This window comes from Oryctolagus cuniculus, chromosome 7, assembly GCF_964237555.1.
Source record: "Oryctolagus cuniculus chromosome 7, mOryCun1.1, whole genome shotgun sequence".
Lineage (NCBI taxonomy): Eukaryota > Metazoa > Chordata > Mammalia > Lagomorpha > Leporidae > Oryctolagus > Oryctolagus cuniculus.
In genome coordinates this window covers 4,733,221-4,749,900 of record NC_091438.1, presented here as the reverse complement: position 1 = coordinate 4,749,900, position 16,680 = coordinate 4,733,221, and the positions used below count along the sequence as shown (strand labels likewise).

Sequence of the window (16,680 nt, the reverse complement as noted above, 5' to 3'; positions counted from 1 at the left end):
AGGAGGTGCCATTGAAGTGGATAGTTGAGTGATGAGAGACAGAGCACCCAGGGAAGAGCTAAGAAAAGAGAATTCCAAGGAGATGGATGAGCCAGTGCAAAGCACTGGGCACAAAAGCCAACGTGATCTGTCAGTGGGAGGCATTGAACCAGAGTCCGAGCCTCCTGGGTTGGGGGCGTGGTGGGGAGGAGGAAGCTGGAGGGACAGGCAGGGGCCCCACTGCAGCAGAGTGAGCCAGTGAGGAGTTGAGATTTTATCCCAAGTGCAGTGAAGGAAATGATGGTGGAGGGGAATGACAGGATCGGACTGGCTCACTGCACGTAGAATGGAACTGGATGAGCCAACAGTGGAGGAGGACTCCAGTCACCTCGGGAGGCTTGCGGTAGATGGACAGTCTGGTGTTCATGAAACTGCCGAAATGCTCAGACTGCACCAGGCCAGGGCAGACACGAGGCCTCTCTATGAATCTGCTACTTGACCCAGACCGTAAGACTACAGGAAAAAGAGTTGGGTAAGCTCAGGTTTGGTTTCTGTGAACGGGCAGCGTGGTGTCTTCTCTGCACAGCTCCCTCGGCCTCCTCTGGTGGAGCAGGCTGTTCAGTGCACGTGACACTGTGTACACCTGCCTGCTCCATGGATGGCGAGTTCCACGAGGCCGTCCTTTGCCTTAGTCACCTCTACATCCCTCATGACTTAACCCTACACCTGCTACTTCACGGAAGCCTAGAGATAGCTTAAAGGTGGCTAAGCGTTGTATCTAGGGGCTGTGCAAGATCCCTCTTGGCTCCTGGAGCTGAAAGGGCAGACTGATGTTGGAACAGCAGACTCCGAGTGGGACGCCCCAACCCCCCCGGTCCTTACCTCTTGGGCGAGTCAGGGTCAAAGCAGGTCTTGCGCACGTCCGCCACCTCCGGGTCGCAGCAGTCTCCATCGTCAAAGTCGTTCAGCATGTTGTTGCACTCCGCGTGGCAGAGCCCATCCCTGCGGTGCCAGGAGTAGCAGCGGCCCTGCAGGCGGCAGTCGCCCCCGTCGTAGCCCGTGAGCGGGTGCTCGCACTCGGGGTCGCAGTGGTCATTGCCAATCTTGCTTGGCTCACAGTTCACGAGCACGACCCGGTGGCGCAGGGTGGAGTTGCGGACCTGGTGGACGCTGAGCTGCCAGCTGATGTTGTAGCGGTTGAAGGCCTCGTTCAGCTCCTTGTGCTGCCGGAGGATCTGCTCCTCACTCACGGTGGGGTTCAGACCCTCGTCATCACAGATGTTCACCACCTGGTAGCGGATCGCCTTCTCTCCCCGGAGGGGCCGGTGCTGGTTATACTGGGAGATCAGTTCCACGTTGTCACAGGCCGTTTGCCCGCAGAGTGGAGGCTGCAATGGTGACAGAATCTCGGGCTCTGGCTCAGCACCCTGCAGCACCTCAAGCCGTGGGTATGCCCCATCCCTGAAGGGGACCCACTGTTCTTTCAGAAGATCGAAACTGGCTGTCAGGATCAGGGTGGTGGGCTCCTCCACCCCACTTGGGTGCTGAGGACCGTGCTGAAGGTGGCTCTGTGGGAGGGCGCTTGACCAGAGGACCAGTGTGCCCAGATGGCCACGAAAGTGGTGCCTGTCCTCAGAGCTATCCCCTCCCAGGAGCAGGGCGCGGCAGGATGCCATGAAAGGGCTGTTCAGGGGGCCGGTCTGCCCTGCGCTACCGGCCACCCGAGTGCCATCCACGTACAGGGCCATACGCCGTCCGTCGTAAGTGGCTGCCACGTGGGTCCACTTGTCTGGCTGGTAGCGGCTGTGGCCGGTGACAACGGTGGCTTTCTGCATGCGGTCCGTGCGGAGGGAGAAGAAGAAGCGAGCGTCTCGCCTTCCCTTGTCTCTCCCTGAGCGGATGCCCAGGGCCCAGCCCTTATCACTGGTGATGTGGGAGCAGTTATCAAACACACCTGGGAAGGAAGGTGGCACCGAGGCAAGAGATGCCAGACACAGAGGAAACGGAGAAAAGGAGAGGAAAACCCGTGTGAATAGCAAGGAAGTACGTTTTTAATGGGGAAAAAAACAGGTGCTGCCGGTTCCCCCTCTGGGATGCCTGTCCATCAGGCCGTTCTATCCACAGACACAATCTGATTGGAGACTCCTCCACCCAATTTAACATATTCTTGCATGTCTATGTAACCAGAACAGAAGCTAGGGAGCAGATACCTGATGCAAATGACCACCAGGCCCTGGCACATGTCCTCGGGTGCTCTTGGTGCCACAACGTGTGGAATCCACGTCTTCACCCACTGACCCCTGCCCCTTTAAATTTCCTGATACCCTGAGGACAGTCACAGACTTTGCAAATGAGAGAAATCTCGTATCACTCAGAAAGTCATCCTTTTCTACCTAACATAAAATGATGATTCTTATGGGGACAACAAGGAATTGGTGTATCAAGGAGTCTCATGGAGGAAGCTATACCATCCCAAATGTTGCTGCTAACTTGCTGTTCCCTCTGCACCTCTCCATGGACGAGGGAGTGGAACAGCCAGGTTTCCAACCAGAGCCTACATGGATGTTGGCACCACACCCACTGGCTAAACCCACTATGCCACAACACCGGCTCCTGGTGATAAATATTAAAAACACAATGGGGATATTCCAGTTTTGATTATTTGGGGCTTGTTGTTACAATGAAGTGTAATGGATCATCAGAAAGACTGCTTTATGAATGATTATATTGTGTGGGTTCTCCAAAAACAAGCTAAACCAAAGAGATCAATACTATGTTCCCTGATTCAAATTTTCTCTTTGGTTCACTTATTTTAATAAGCATTATTTAGCCTTAACCTATCCATCTGCTAACCTATGAATGAATGCACTACAATATACATTGTATATATACAATATACATTTCTGATAATATACATTATAGAAACATGGAGTTACTAATACATCAGGTATCTGCTGTTTTGCTGAAGTTTCATTTTATTTATTTGAACGGCAGAGTAACAGAAAGGGAAAGGGAGAGAGAGATATCGTCTATTTGCTGGTTAATTCCCCAAATGGCTGCACCTACCAGGATCCTGGAACTCTACCCAGGTCTCCCATGTGGGCAATAGAACCCCAACTGCTTGGGCCATTTTCTGCTGCCCTCCCAGGTGCACTAGCAGGAAGCAGGATTGAAAGTGGAGCAGTCATGGCTGGAAGCAGTGCTCCAAAGTGAGACGCTGACATGACAAGTGGCGGCTTAACCCACTGCACCACCCTGTTTGCTGGTTTTTAGCAGAACGAATTGAAGAAGCTATTTTATATCTGCTACATACACATAGGTATGTGTATGTTTTTGAGGATAAATTATTATTAGACTTGATATATAAATAACCATGGAATCAACGTGATTACTTTCCAGGCATCTAGTTACAATTTTGAGCACTTTAATTTACTGTTCTTAGAATTTCTATTATCAATAATATTCTTTTCACTTACTTGTCTCATAGGAAGCTATATTATTGATAGTGTATCTAAAATGATATTTCTAACTTCTTGAGACATATAGAATACAGAATTTTCTTATCACACTAGTTTCGTTCTGATTAATGACATTTAGCATTATATCACAAAAGATTTATTATCCAAGGGCACTAAAATAATCTATTTTACTTGAGACGTGTAGAAAATACATAGAATGATGATTTTCTTAAACAATTACTGAAGTAACAATTCTTTGCTCTTTAATTTATTAAGGTGTCCAAGCAGCACATGAGAAACCTCACTACACCCTGGGATCGCTGCATTTTACCCTCTGTGCTCCATCATTCACGTTGCATCTATACAGAAAGCAAACGGTTGCTGGAATACTGTCCCGTGCTCCTTCTAGAAAAAAAAGCAAATTTAGAAATCAGAACTCTCTAATGCACCCTCCCAACCCTAGCTGTGGATTACAATCACATGTGGAGCTTTCACGAGCACAAATGTTTGTGAAACCACATTGAGAACTGTGGATATCCCAATATCAAAAAAAAAAAAAAAATCCGGCTTCTCGCTTCTGCTCAGAGCAAGGAACTGCGGCATTTACTAACCGGGGAAGGTTAGTAATTGGGAAGGTTGTTATCAGCAGTGAGGGAAGCGGACAGCTCATCTGTAATTCTTGTAAACTACTCCTTTAAAATCATATCAGATCAGGCAGCTTGGGTATCTCTGAGGTCTTCACACAATAGCAGAGCAGACTAGCAGAATGAGGGGTAGTTAAAAGAAACAAGAACTCCCTATGAATAAGTGCACAAAATCAATTAGCTCACCCATGCACCTGTTCAGCAGAGAGTCCTGAAGCAATCCTAACTGCCAATCTCAGCAGTTGGTGCTAAGGATTCTGTAATGATTGAGTGATTATCTGGCATCCTGGGAAGTTCAGTATAATGTAGAAGATAAATCTAAGATAAATAACTGCAGCAAAATATGCTGACTGTAGAAGGTATTAAACCTATAGGAACAACCAAAGGGCCTTTTTACTGAAACATGACACAAAAGTTGTCTCCAGTTACGAAATATCAACTTCCCATCATTGCTCTGTCTTGTTAATAATTCAGAAGCCTAAAAACTGCCCTTCCAAGTCTACCGACATACTACAGCTACCTTGATTATTCTTGGATATCAAAGAATTCCAAGAGATAAGTTCAAATGTTGTCAGGTCAGAAGTCCTGCCACTCAGAGATACTGCCAAATTCCTTAGAACCTACACTTTGTAAAGGACCACTCGGCTGAGTCCTCTAAACTTGTCTTTTTCTGGTGACTCCCTTTGTCCTTGCCTTCTTAGCAAGTAGTGATGCTTCTCATTCATACATGACTTGAGCTCTCTAAATCAATCTTGTAGATACTCTCACTTAAGGGGTGAAGTCATTTGGTGAGCTAAGCAGAATTATTACCACCAGCCTCACTTCTGTAGGTGGAGAAATGGAGGCTCTAGGAGAACAGGTGTGCTAGAATCAGGATGTAGTGATCCTTACCACACCTGTGCTGGGGAAGACCCCATTACAGGGTGATGATAAGCCTGAGTCAGCCAGAAATGTCGGCCCCCAGTGAAGTATACTTATCTGCTATGTGTCCCCAGAAAAATTCACACACATTTCTGAGCCCCACGTTCCTCATCTGCAAGTTGTACCTGAGACATAAAATCTGTGCACCCCAGGTCAGCTTTCAGCATCCTTCAACCAGAAAATGAGACCACAGAACTACCTAGAATGATGGCTGTGATCATTAAGTAAAAACACATGTAAAAGATGGTAGGACAGTACCTGATGCACGTAAGACAGTCAACAACAGCTATGCTCAGGAGAAGGTATTTCAAAGGGAAAACAAAATAGATATAAAACTAGTGGAATGCAAGTAAAAGTTTAGCAAGCAGTCATAAGGAGAAGAAGGAGGGGGAGATTTATAATTTCTGTGGTGGAAATTACTCCCACAATATTCAGTTTCCGGTAACCAATATGATGTCACTAAACATGAGTTGGGAAGAGATGTGTACAGTGGACTCTAGTGGACCATGATAAGCTGGGTCCTGCACAGCAAAGACTAGAAAGGGAAGCAGACGCAGGCCGTCACCTTTCTCCTCTGCCCCTGACTATTCAAGTGCATGTGGTTACTTTGCTGATGATCCAACTTTTTGTAATTTAAAAGGGGCAACTATGTCTTCTCCCTGGGTTTGGCGCCTATCTGAGCACCCAGTGACCCATGTGGGCATTGGTTCGAGTCCTATCTATTCTGCTTCTGATCCAGATCCCTGCTATTGCACTTTGGAAAGAAGAAGATAGCCCAAGTCCTTGAGCCCCTGCCACTCAAGTGAGAGACCCAGATGAAGCTCCTGACTCCTGACTTCATCCTGGCTCAGCCCTGGCTGTTGCAGCCATTTGGGGAGTGAACCAGTGGATTGAAGATCTCTTTTTCTGCCTCTCCCTCTTGCTGTAACTCTGCCTTTCATGCAAAATAAATAAATCTGTTAAAATATAGTTATAGAGTCATTAGGAGACTCGCCTTGCTTCTAAGTCTCACACTGCAAAGGCTGACGATACTAACACAGTCTCAGCCAACACAGCATAGTTGGTGAAACTCCGATCTGGTGCAACATTGTGATTTTGTAATCAGTTTGGATGTGCATGTGATATAAGCAGACATGTTATAACTGCTGTTGAACATCGTAGCTGGAAAGTCACAAACAACTCTTTAAGGGGGAGAATTTTTAATAACTACCCAATGGAGGGACCAGGTCACGAGTATGATTTATGAAATCACTCAATGCCTAAGTGAACCGTGATAGCCCATGGGTTAGAAAAATCAGATCAAATGATGCTAACTCAAAAGATGTGGATGGTGGTGAAGCCAAACCTTTGGACTACATCATCTTAAAACTCACGGAGAATTATTTTTTCAGCTCCTGCTTACAACTGTCTTTTCAATCTGTGTACTAAATTTACAATGTTCAAACCTCACCTTGTATTTAAGCTGTGTTTTGACAAAAAGGAAATTAAGGGAATATATTTTGTTCATTATATTCCTGATCTTAACATCAAAAGTCATATTTAGAGACCATGAGGGCAATACATCCATGTGTGTTTTAAAAAATCATTTGTGGGCCAGCATCGTGGTATAGTGGGTAAAGCTGCCACCTGTGGTGCTCACATCCAAAATAGATGCCGTTCAAGTCTCAGCTGCTTCACTTCCAGTCCAGCTCCCTGCTAGTGGCCCGGGAAAAGCAATGGAAGATGGCCAAATGTCTGGACCCCTAGCACCCATGTAGGAGAAACAGATTAAACTTCTGACCCAGCCCGGGCTGTAGTGGCCATCTGGGGAGTGAACCAACGGATAGAAGATCTCTCCCTCTTTCCTTCCCTCCCTCTCTCCCTCCCTCCCTCTCTCCCTCTCTCTGCAACTCTTTCAAATAAATAAATCTTAAAAAAAAATCGATAGCATCTAGTTCTCTACTATATTAGTAACTATCAGCATTTGGAATTAATAAAGCCAATTACGCTCAAGGAGAAAGTCCTTCACTGAAATTGGAATACAGCTTCCCAGAGCGATTGTGAAAATTCTAATAAAACAGTGAACATCATAGCTGGAAAGTCACAAACAACTCTTTAAGGGGGAGAATTTTTAATGTGTTAATGTAGAAGTAATCCTGTCTCTTTCCATTTCTTGAGTTCTTTCTTTGTACTCAGGAGATCGGCTGCTTATGCCAAGAAAGAACAGACTTAAACTACCTGTTATTGAATGTCTATTATGTTCCAGATGTGAGCTGACTTTTAATATCCTCCTTTACAGACCCCAGAACAAGACCAGAAAAGCTGCACAAGGCATCCACCACTCTCTCGTCTAGCAGACAGGGCTCATAGCCAAGCCTGCTCAACCAAAAAGCCCATGCTCTTTCCACTACACTACAATGTTTCACCTACTTAAAAAAAATGGGTTGTTAGTTATTGTTTTGGAGCAAGAGGAATGACATGGGCTGGTGACCATGGCATTAAAAAATTTGCAGACTATTGTCTGAAGACAACTTGGATGTGACTTTCACAAAGCATTCAGATTCCCAGCCGCACCTGGAAACAGTTTGGAGGGGAGAACAGAATGACTGTCACAGTCGTTTATAGCTCCCTGTTGGCCGGAGCCTAAACTGACAAACTGCCTTGCTGCACGTTTGGTAAGAGGTCTGGGTGGCCCCCTCAGGATTGCTGTGACACAAAATCCTCAAGAGTGCCCTGAGGCAAATGGGGGCCTTGTCACCCTGAAGCCAGGACTGCGGGCCCAGACTGGAGCAGGTGGGAGAGAAGCTGTGTGGAGGGCATGCAACTGGAAACTGCCTGCCTGCCAGTGGCTGCCACTGCCATCGCCTCTTTTCCAGCTTCCCCGTGAGGTGTGTACCTGGGAGAGGGGAATCTCACTTGACGAGACTCTAACGGAAGGCAGGGAAGCAACAGAGCTAGGAGCCACTGCTACTCGCTGGCTCTGGTAGGACTGCTCTGATGGCCACCCCTTCTCTGCTAGATCGATCCCTCTCCCCCACTGGAGGTAGTGCAGTCCCTTGACCACTTGATAAGAGAGGAATTTACGCATCAACACCACCCCTAGCACCATCATAAGAAAAAATATCCTCAACCAAGGAGTTACAAGAGCCAGTAAAACAGGGAAGAAAAAAAATCAGAATTGTCAGGAATCCTCTTGTCCTTGGCATGTTTATTTTATGGTATTGACAAACGAGGGAAAGTGCCATCCTATATCCTTTTATCCTCAAAGCAGAGACGACCTAATTCAGGAACATTCTGCCAACTTATTCCAAGTGTTCAGATAAGTGGAAGAGCCAAGACTGCCCCCCTCTGAGAGCCGGTGCAGGCTCAGTGCTGGAAGGACGCACTGAGGTTTCCTGCTCTCTGAGCTCCCCAGTTAACACTCTCAGCCGTAGTCGGTGACTTTCCTAACACCGACGTTCCAGGCACCGTTACAGCTCCAGAACAACACCGTGTCTCTCCCTGTCTGCAGTACCTCCCTTCTATGCGTACTCCCTTCAGAAGAAACCTTGAAGCTTCAGTCTTCCCTGGTCACCCTCGTCAGCTTGCAGAGTTTGGAATCCAATCACGGAATCGAGAGTTCTCTGGTTGACAACAGTCTGTCTTAGACAACTTCTGAATTTCCCTCGGGGCCAAAAAAGATGTGTTTTAGTCCCTAAACAGCACCCATCTTGCTCCTGAAGTCAAACTGAGTCATGAGAGTCTTGATCTTAAGGAAGAGGATTTTCCGCCCATGCTCTTGGGTGGCGGCCTGATAACCCTGCAATCGCACCTGACCTAGAGGAGCGAGCCAGCAGGGCTACGAATCCTCCGTGCTGTGCAGCCACAGAGGTCTGACTTTCCCCGCAACGTTGGATGTGCTTTTTCCCCAGCCATCACATCATAAGCTGCTTCCTTCTGGATCCTGCACAGTTGGATTGTAGTACAAGTGATAAAATGTGCTCAGAGCTTTTCTCGGGTAAATCCCCGCCTACAGGGAACATTCATCCAAAGTCTCAACAAGGAGATGGTTTCAGAAGAAGCCAAGGTGGGAGAAGACGGAGACAATGTCCAGGAGAAACGCTGCTCTTGGCAGACACGCAGCCTTGGGAACCTCACTTCCAGGAAATCCCCGTGGCAGAGTTCTGCTCTGCACCTCTGGGAGTGAGACGCAAGAGGAAAAGGGCTGCTCCTCCAAGAAGCACCACCAGTTTCCAGGAAGGTGAGGCTGTGCTCAACAGAACGGAGGCCTCCTGCACCGTGTCATCAACCCTGGTAACTAAAAAAACATGCTATGTGGTGCAAGTCTGTTTTTAGTAGGAAAAGGAGGGGGAAAAAAAAAAAAAACAGGGCCAGGTTAGGTCATGACCATAAATCAGCCCAATACAAGGTTCTCTCTCAGGATGTCCTGCCCTGACCACTTCAGACACATTCATGTCTGCAGCCTTCAGCAGAGCTATGCATCCAACACCTTGGCCCCCCAGAGAGTACAAAGGAATGAGAAGGAGCTAGAAGGAGTAGGAGCAAAGCCACCCATCAAAGAACAGGAAAGCTGGCAGAAGGCAGGACTGTGGGAGCGGGAAAGTGGGAGAAAGTGGGAAAAAAAGCAGCCCAGGGAAGCACTTCAGCTGTTCTAGATAACTTCTCTTAAGGCAGGATTCAGCTCAGCTTTTTTTATCTGTGAGTCCAAGCTTTTACAAATGAGAGCGCACAGTGGAGCAAATCTCCCGGAGACTGTCTGACCAGAGTCCTTCTGGAAACATGTCAACCTGTCCTTCCAGGCCCACTTTTCACTTCAGTCATGCTCTCTCCTGCAAAGATGAGAGAAACCAGGAGGGGAGAATCCCCTGCTCTCCACAGGCCACCCGTGTGTAGGCTGGGAGTCAGCACTGGGGGAGAGGAGAGATGGAACAGTGCCACAGGAGTCTCGGGAGTTTACAACCTCAGAGCCGGTGCCTCGAATGTGACACCCGGAGAAAGTGGTGAGCGTGGTTCCTGGCACAGTGTCAAGACACGTTAGCTACTCTTAGAGTTATTACTGTCCCTGACTTGAGTTTCTGTTGCTGATTGCAGGGAGCACAGGATGCTAACTTGAAACAGCCCCACCTGTACACCACCGAATAGCAACAGCACACGCCTGGAGCTCAGGCTGCAACCACGTACTGGCCTCCGGGAAGACAACTCCAGACCTCCACGACTCAGAGTGTACCGCGAACAACTCAGAAATCCTAAAAAAATGCGGATTTGGATTCAGCGGTTCTCAAGTGGCACCTGTTCGTCTGCCGCCCACCTGGCTCCCAGCCGCCGAACCCACTGTGAGCAGCAGAGCTCCAAGTCGGAGCAGACCAAGGTCTGGGTCTCTGAGGCCGGGCCGTTATCAGCGGTGAGTAAGGGGTTCATCTGGTGACATACGTACCACTAACTCCCACAGGTTAGTCTCCTCCACCCCTCCCTTCATCACATGGATGACAAACACATGTACACCCACACTCAGAGACACACACACACACCATAGACATGTGTTCCTGGTGACCATTTGCAACACTTCTCTCTGTTCACCTAACATCTGCACAATAGTATTAGGTGACAACGTTAGAAAAAAGAAGTATGGGGTATAAAAATGTGAATGGTGAAACTCAAAACAGAGGACGTAAGAATGCAGTAAGTATCCAGGCTCAAACAAATGCAAATAAAGATAAGATAAAAATTTTGGTCCCTCAAATTGGCAACAAGGAAAAACTTAATTGTCTCTAAATTTGGTGACCTTGTGGAGAAAAAGGCACATTCATGCACTCTGGGGACAGAGGAAATTGGTAAACCACCTTGGAGAAACATTCGGCAATCATCTGCCAAAAACATCCACACCCTCTAACCATGTAATATCACTTCTAGGAAATTGAGAAAACAATCTAGGAGGAATGTTCAGAAAGCTGAACAAGGATGTTAACTATAATAGAAAAGCTGTACCGTCCACACAAACAATACAAGTGTACCCTTCCATTAAAAATATTACATTTTCATGGGTGCCAGGTTCTAGTCCCGGTTGCTCCTCTTCCAGTCCAGCTCTCTGCTGTGGCCCGGGAAGGCAGTGGAGGATGGCCCAAGTGCTCAGGCCCCTGCACCTGCATGGGAGACCAGGAGGAAACATCTGGCTCCTGGCTTCAGATCGGCGCAGCGCCGGCCATAGCAGCCATTTAGGGGGTGAACCAATGGAAGGAAAACCTTTCTCTCTGTCTCTCTCTCTCTCTCACTGTCTATTACTCTACCTGTGAAATGAAAGAAAATATATTACATTTTGGGGGCTGGTGCTGTGTTGATGCCTGCAGTGCTGGCATGCCCTACGGGCAGTGATTCCTGATCCCTGTTCTAGTTGCTCCACTGATCCAGTTTCCTGATAACGGCCTAGAAAAGCAGCGGAAGGTGGCCACAATGTGTGGGGCCCTGTCACCCACGTGGGAGACCCAGATGAAGCTCATGGCTCCTGGCTTCAACCTGGCCCAGTGCTGGCTACTGCAGCCATCTAGGGAATGGATCAGTGGATGGAAGACTTCTCTCTCCCTATCCCCCCTCCCCTCCCCCTACCTCTCCCCTCCCCCTCTTCCCCAGCCCCTAACTCTGACTTCCTGAGTAAGGACTATCTAAATTTCTGCAATAAGCAGCCTCTCAGAATCCGCTCTTCCATAAAATGGAACTAATGATGTTCCTACTTCATTTGAAGATTGAAAATACAGCTACAGGCAAAGCATAGCTGTATAAAAACCTCAGAAAAAGTAAGTTCTTGTGGGGAGCAATCCGGACTAGACTAAGTTACTCGAATTAAGACTTATTCTATGCATCTGCTCTCCCACAATATGGCGCTGGGAGAGAAGTAAACAGCTTCCGCACAGCTGCCTCCAGTTCAACCAATTAACTGTAGGACTTGCTCCTGATTGGAGAGCAGCGTACTCGGCGTGTGGGCAGCCGAGTTGGGATTGGCAGAGAAGGACTATAAAGGAGGAGAGAAACGGCATGCACCGGGAACATCTATGGGGAACATCTAAGGGAACCCGTGCAGCCCCCAGAGAGCCGGCCGGCGGTGTGCCGCTCCCCTGCGGAAGTGGGGAATGTGGCCAGGGGGAACTGCCCTTCCACGGAGGTGGAAGGGATAGTAGCCAACCCGGGAAGAACCAGCAGCAAACCCGGGGAGGGCCGAGCAGACGAAAGAACAGCGCAGGGTCCTGTGTTGCTCCTCCACGAAGAGGGGGAGTGACATAATGGTGCCGTGACTCGGATAGGAAACCTAGCTCGGATAGGAAACCTAGGACGGATATGAAACTTAGGAGGGAAGAAACGGGAAGAATTGGGAAAATATCGGAGAGAGAGACTAGCAAACAGCCTAGGGAAAAGCCGGACGAAAAGGGTGCCGGAAGAAGCTATTGAAAGCCTAGGCATAGACTCGGATATGGACTACGGGGGGAAGCTGGGAGAAATCTCTAAGGTCGAAAGCGAAAGTGAAAGCTAGAACAAACAGACTCGGACGCGGACTGTGGGGAGAGGCCAGGAGAAATGAGGGAGGAATATCGTTGGAGGAAAGCTTGGGGAAACATACCGGGTAGAGAAAAATGTTAGGGAAATTGAAGCCGCGGGGGGCAGGCCAAGGCGGAAACGAAAGCCACTTTGGGATTCTCAAGTTAGCCCGGGAATAGGGGGCGAAAAGTTGAAACCAGAAGCTGAGACGCAAGCCAGGTTGGGATCCGTCTGATTAGCCCGGGGAGCAAAGGACGGGAAGCCAAACCGTGGGGCGGAGACGTACGCTGGGTTGAATTCGCCAGGCTAGCCCGGGGAACTTAGATTGAATCCTAGTGGCGGAGACGCAAGCTACGCTGTGTTACTCGCGGAAGCCGCCGCGTGCAGAGAGAGCACGGGGCGTGAATAGATAGGGAACGCTGGCGTAGGCCGTGGTTCAGACGCGAAAGGGTTAAGCGTGGAGACCGCGGAGCGCGCAAAGCCGAGCCGCGCAAAGCCGGGAAGCTGCGCAGATGAGAGAGGCGCGCGGGCTGAAGCGGCGCAGAGCCGGGAACCCGCCGGCGGGGCGAGGTGCCGGAAAGCTGCGGGGATAAGAGAAACAGAAGTTTAGAAGTAAAAGAGAAATAGGAATGTTGGCAGACAGAAGTAAAATGGGAGAAATAGAAATGCCCGGAGATAGAGAAATAGAGAAAAATAAGGCCTCCCCTCAACATGCCAATTAGGAGGCTTGGATTCGGTCTGCCTGATTTAAGGCGGTAAGCGCCAGCAAAGCTCGACCAGAGTATGAGCTGCAGGTCACCGAAGATAGGCACAAACCAACACTAATAAGTCTCCCCCACAATACGGCAATGAGAAGGCTTGGATTCGGTTTGCCTGATAGGTTTTGTAAACACCTGCAGGCAGTTCTAGCAGAGCAGAGTATGCGCTGCAGGGCACCGAACACAGGCACGCATCAGCGCCTAAAAACCTCCTCACAACATGGCGAAGAGAGGACCCGGATTCGGTTTGCCTGATGGATAGGACTTGTAAGAGCCTGTGGCAACTCTAGTGTGTGCGGCGGGACACCGAAGACAGGCGCGTATCAACGCCAAAAATAAAAAGAAAGGGGGATCTGTGGGGAGCAATCCGGACTAGACTAAGTTACTCGAATTAAGACTTATTCTATGCATCTGCTCTCCCACAATATGGCGCTGGGAGAGAAGTAAACAGCTTCCGCACAGCTGCCTCCAGTTCAACCAATTAACTGTAGGACTTGCTCCTGATTGGAGAGCAGCGTACTCGGCGTGTGGGCAGCCGAGTTGGGATTGGCAGAGAAGGACTATAAAGGAGGAGAGAAACGGCATGCACCGGGAACATCTATGGGGAACATCTAAGGGAACCCGTGCAGCCCCCAGAGAGCCGGCCGGCGGTGTGCCGCTCCCCTGCGGAAGTGGGGAATGTGGCCAGGGGGAACTGCCCTTCCACGGAGGTGGAAGGGATAGTAGCCAACCCGGGAAGAACCAGCAGCAAACCCGGGGAGGGCCGAGCAGACGAAAGAACAGCGCAGGGTCCTGTGTTGCTCCTCCACGAAGAGGGGGAGTGACAAGTTCTTATTAATTATTGGCATATTTGTGTTGTTTACTTCTGTCTCTCCAGTGCCCAGAACAAAGACTAGTACATCTTAGATATGCAGTAAATATCTGTTGAACAAATTAATGAATTATGTACTGCATATAGGGCATTGGCATTAAAACCCGATGTACTCACTGAAATAGACGGCATAAGAAGACACCATTTAATGACAGGGAACTAACTTGCCCTTATTGTCTGATAACAAACCAGACCCACTGAAGGCTTTTAAGTGGAGAAAGGTAGAACATGGGAAAGGGTGACCTCATCCAATTTTGTTAGAAAACTGGAATGATAATGATAATATAGGGATAAAGGTAAGTTAGTATGCAAATAGTAACTTGACCATTGCCAGTTCTATAGGGCCCCAAGGCTAAGTGAAGGAATTCCACACTGCTTATAAAGCCTAGACAGCCAAGAGCAGGGCCACTGGGAAGCCCACAGCTGTGAAGAGGCAGGTGCAGCTTGCTACTGCCTGAAGCAAATTGGAGGCAGCCAGGAAGCTTCCTTATCTCCCAGCAAGAAGCACCTTAACTTTGCCTTTGAACATTCATCACCCACGTTATTATTTTGTTGCTGACAAAGTGGCCCAAAAGGTCGAGAGAGAGGAACCTGTATGGTCAACCTGGAGCTCTAAGCTGCCTTTCAGAGAGTGGCCTGTGACTCCAGGAACCTCTCCAGGATCTCTTGGGACAATCCAGCCCTGTTCCCCATATCCCCAGACTCTCCATGGCCTTGAAACAGACCCACTGATGACCAAAGGAAGCCAGCCAGCAGTCACCTGAGAACAGAAAGGGGGGCTGATATTATCATAGTCAAAAGAGCAGACTGTGGAGCCAGTACATCAGCCAAACGTAATAGCCCTACAAGTACCCGGAGTGATTTGAATGATGCTCAATGTCTCGTTTTCCTAACCCATGAAATAGAGATAATAATAGTACCTAATTTAGGAGAAAATTAAATTAATACATATTAAACAAATAAAGCATTGCTCTGCACATGATCATTATTCAACGGCATCATTCATTGGTAATGTCACCATTTTTATTTAACCGTATGTAACTCCTATAATTCCTATTGTGAGCTCCTGGTGAGATGGCAGTTCTGCCTTGTATTTCCCCATACCCCATGGAATCAAGGCCAGCATCTTGCCCACAAGAGGAATAAACAATATACTGATGGACTGAATCTACAAGAAGCAGTCAGCAGAGTGCCAGGGCATCCTCCCAGTTGACGGTATATCCTGTGACACTAGGAACTCCACTTCTTTCTACACCAGTCACTCACACAGGAGCAGCAGCTGCTGACCTATTCAACAAAGCTCTGCCCACAGTGTTCCATACAGAAGCATGATGGCTTCTCACTTACTCCCACGTTACCCCTATACATAAGGAAGAATCAAGAGCTGTCATCAGACTTGTCACCCACACTCTGAAATTCTTTGCCCCAATATCAACCACTAACTCAAGACCTTTGAGAAACTTTACATTATCTTTCCCTAAATTAATTAAAAACTGAAGTTGTAATGTTCCTTATGTCTACTCATCCTCATTTATTAAAAAAAAAAAGGAGGGAGAGACAAAGTGCACATGCTCTCCTGGGTAATTTTAAGCACATGGACTTTTTCTACAGGGTGATCATTTTCTTAATAACCTTTAAGAACAAGCAATATGGAGTTTCCTGTGCATTCAGAACACACTGCTGGACCTGCAACTGTGGAATTCCCTAACCAGCACATCCATTCCCAGTGGCTTTCATAAGGGACATCTACCATGTGAGGAGGTACGGAGTGGTGCTGCTGACCCCAACACAGGTGGAGAGCTGCCTGCAGCCTTCTCAGACCGTCAAGCTCATCTCTCGCCTTAACAAAACTGGAAAAGTATCTGCATAGAGTCCCAGTGGCACAACAGAAAGGATAGAGATCTGCAAACACAGAAGGCAAGTCGTGCAAAAGCCAGGAAAGCAGTGGGAAGTCCCACAGGTCAGAAAGCTTGGAGTATTTTGAAATCCTTCATCTTGATAAGACAGTTGAGTCCCCAGCACCTGGGAGTCCTGGGAGAGACACAGTGGCACCAGAGCTGGAGGCCTCCACCCTTCTCCAGTCTCACCCCGTCTCATGCAGGTTCTTCTAAGAACTCTTTTATAACTCCCGCTAAGCAGCACCAGTGCAGATTTCCTGCTTTCTCTTCTCCTCTGCAAAACACATAATCTCGAGATCTCCTTTAGAAATTTGCTGTGACATGTATTTTGCCAGGTACAGTTTACAGAATTGACGCTACCCTAAGACTAAGTGTCTAAATAGTGTTGACTATGTACTCAACAACCCAGGGACATCACAGGAGACCGTCTCAGCCAGCTTGGGGATCCTCTCAGGGTGGAAATAACTCCCAGTGTATCCGTCAGCTCAGGTTAGACGTCTGCATGTCAGATTTCCACGGAAGTCCGCAGCATTTGTATTCGTCCAGTGTGTCTTATGTTCGTTCCATGCCCAGCACTGCCAGTTGCTCACGTAATAATACCTGCACATTTTTGCCTCAATCATGCAGTCACAAATAACCCAAAGAGAG

At 48.2% G+C, this 16,680-nt stretch overlaps 1 protein-coding gene across 9 annotated transcripts in view; it reads right to left on the bottom strand.

The window, feature by feature from the left end:
• The window catches only part of PAPPA2 (pappalysin 2), a 611,815-nt gene that overhangs the window by 251,600 nt on the left and 343,535 nt on the right, over positions 1-16,680 (bottom strand). For all 9 annotated transcript variants that reach the window (XM_070077165.1, XM_051856950.2, XM_070077164.1 and 6 more), the window contains one exon: positions 862-1,933. In XM_070077165.1, coding sequence (XP_069933266.1) covers positions 862-1,933 — 1,072 coding nt within the window. The remainder of the gene's footprint in view (positions 1-861; positions 1,934-16,680) is intronic.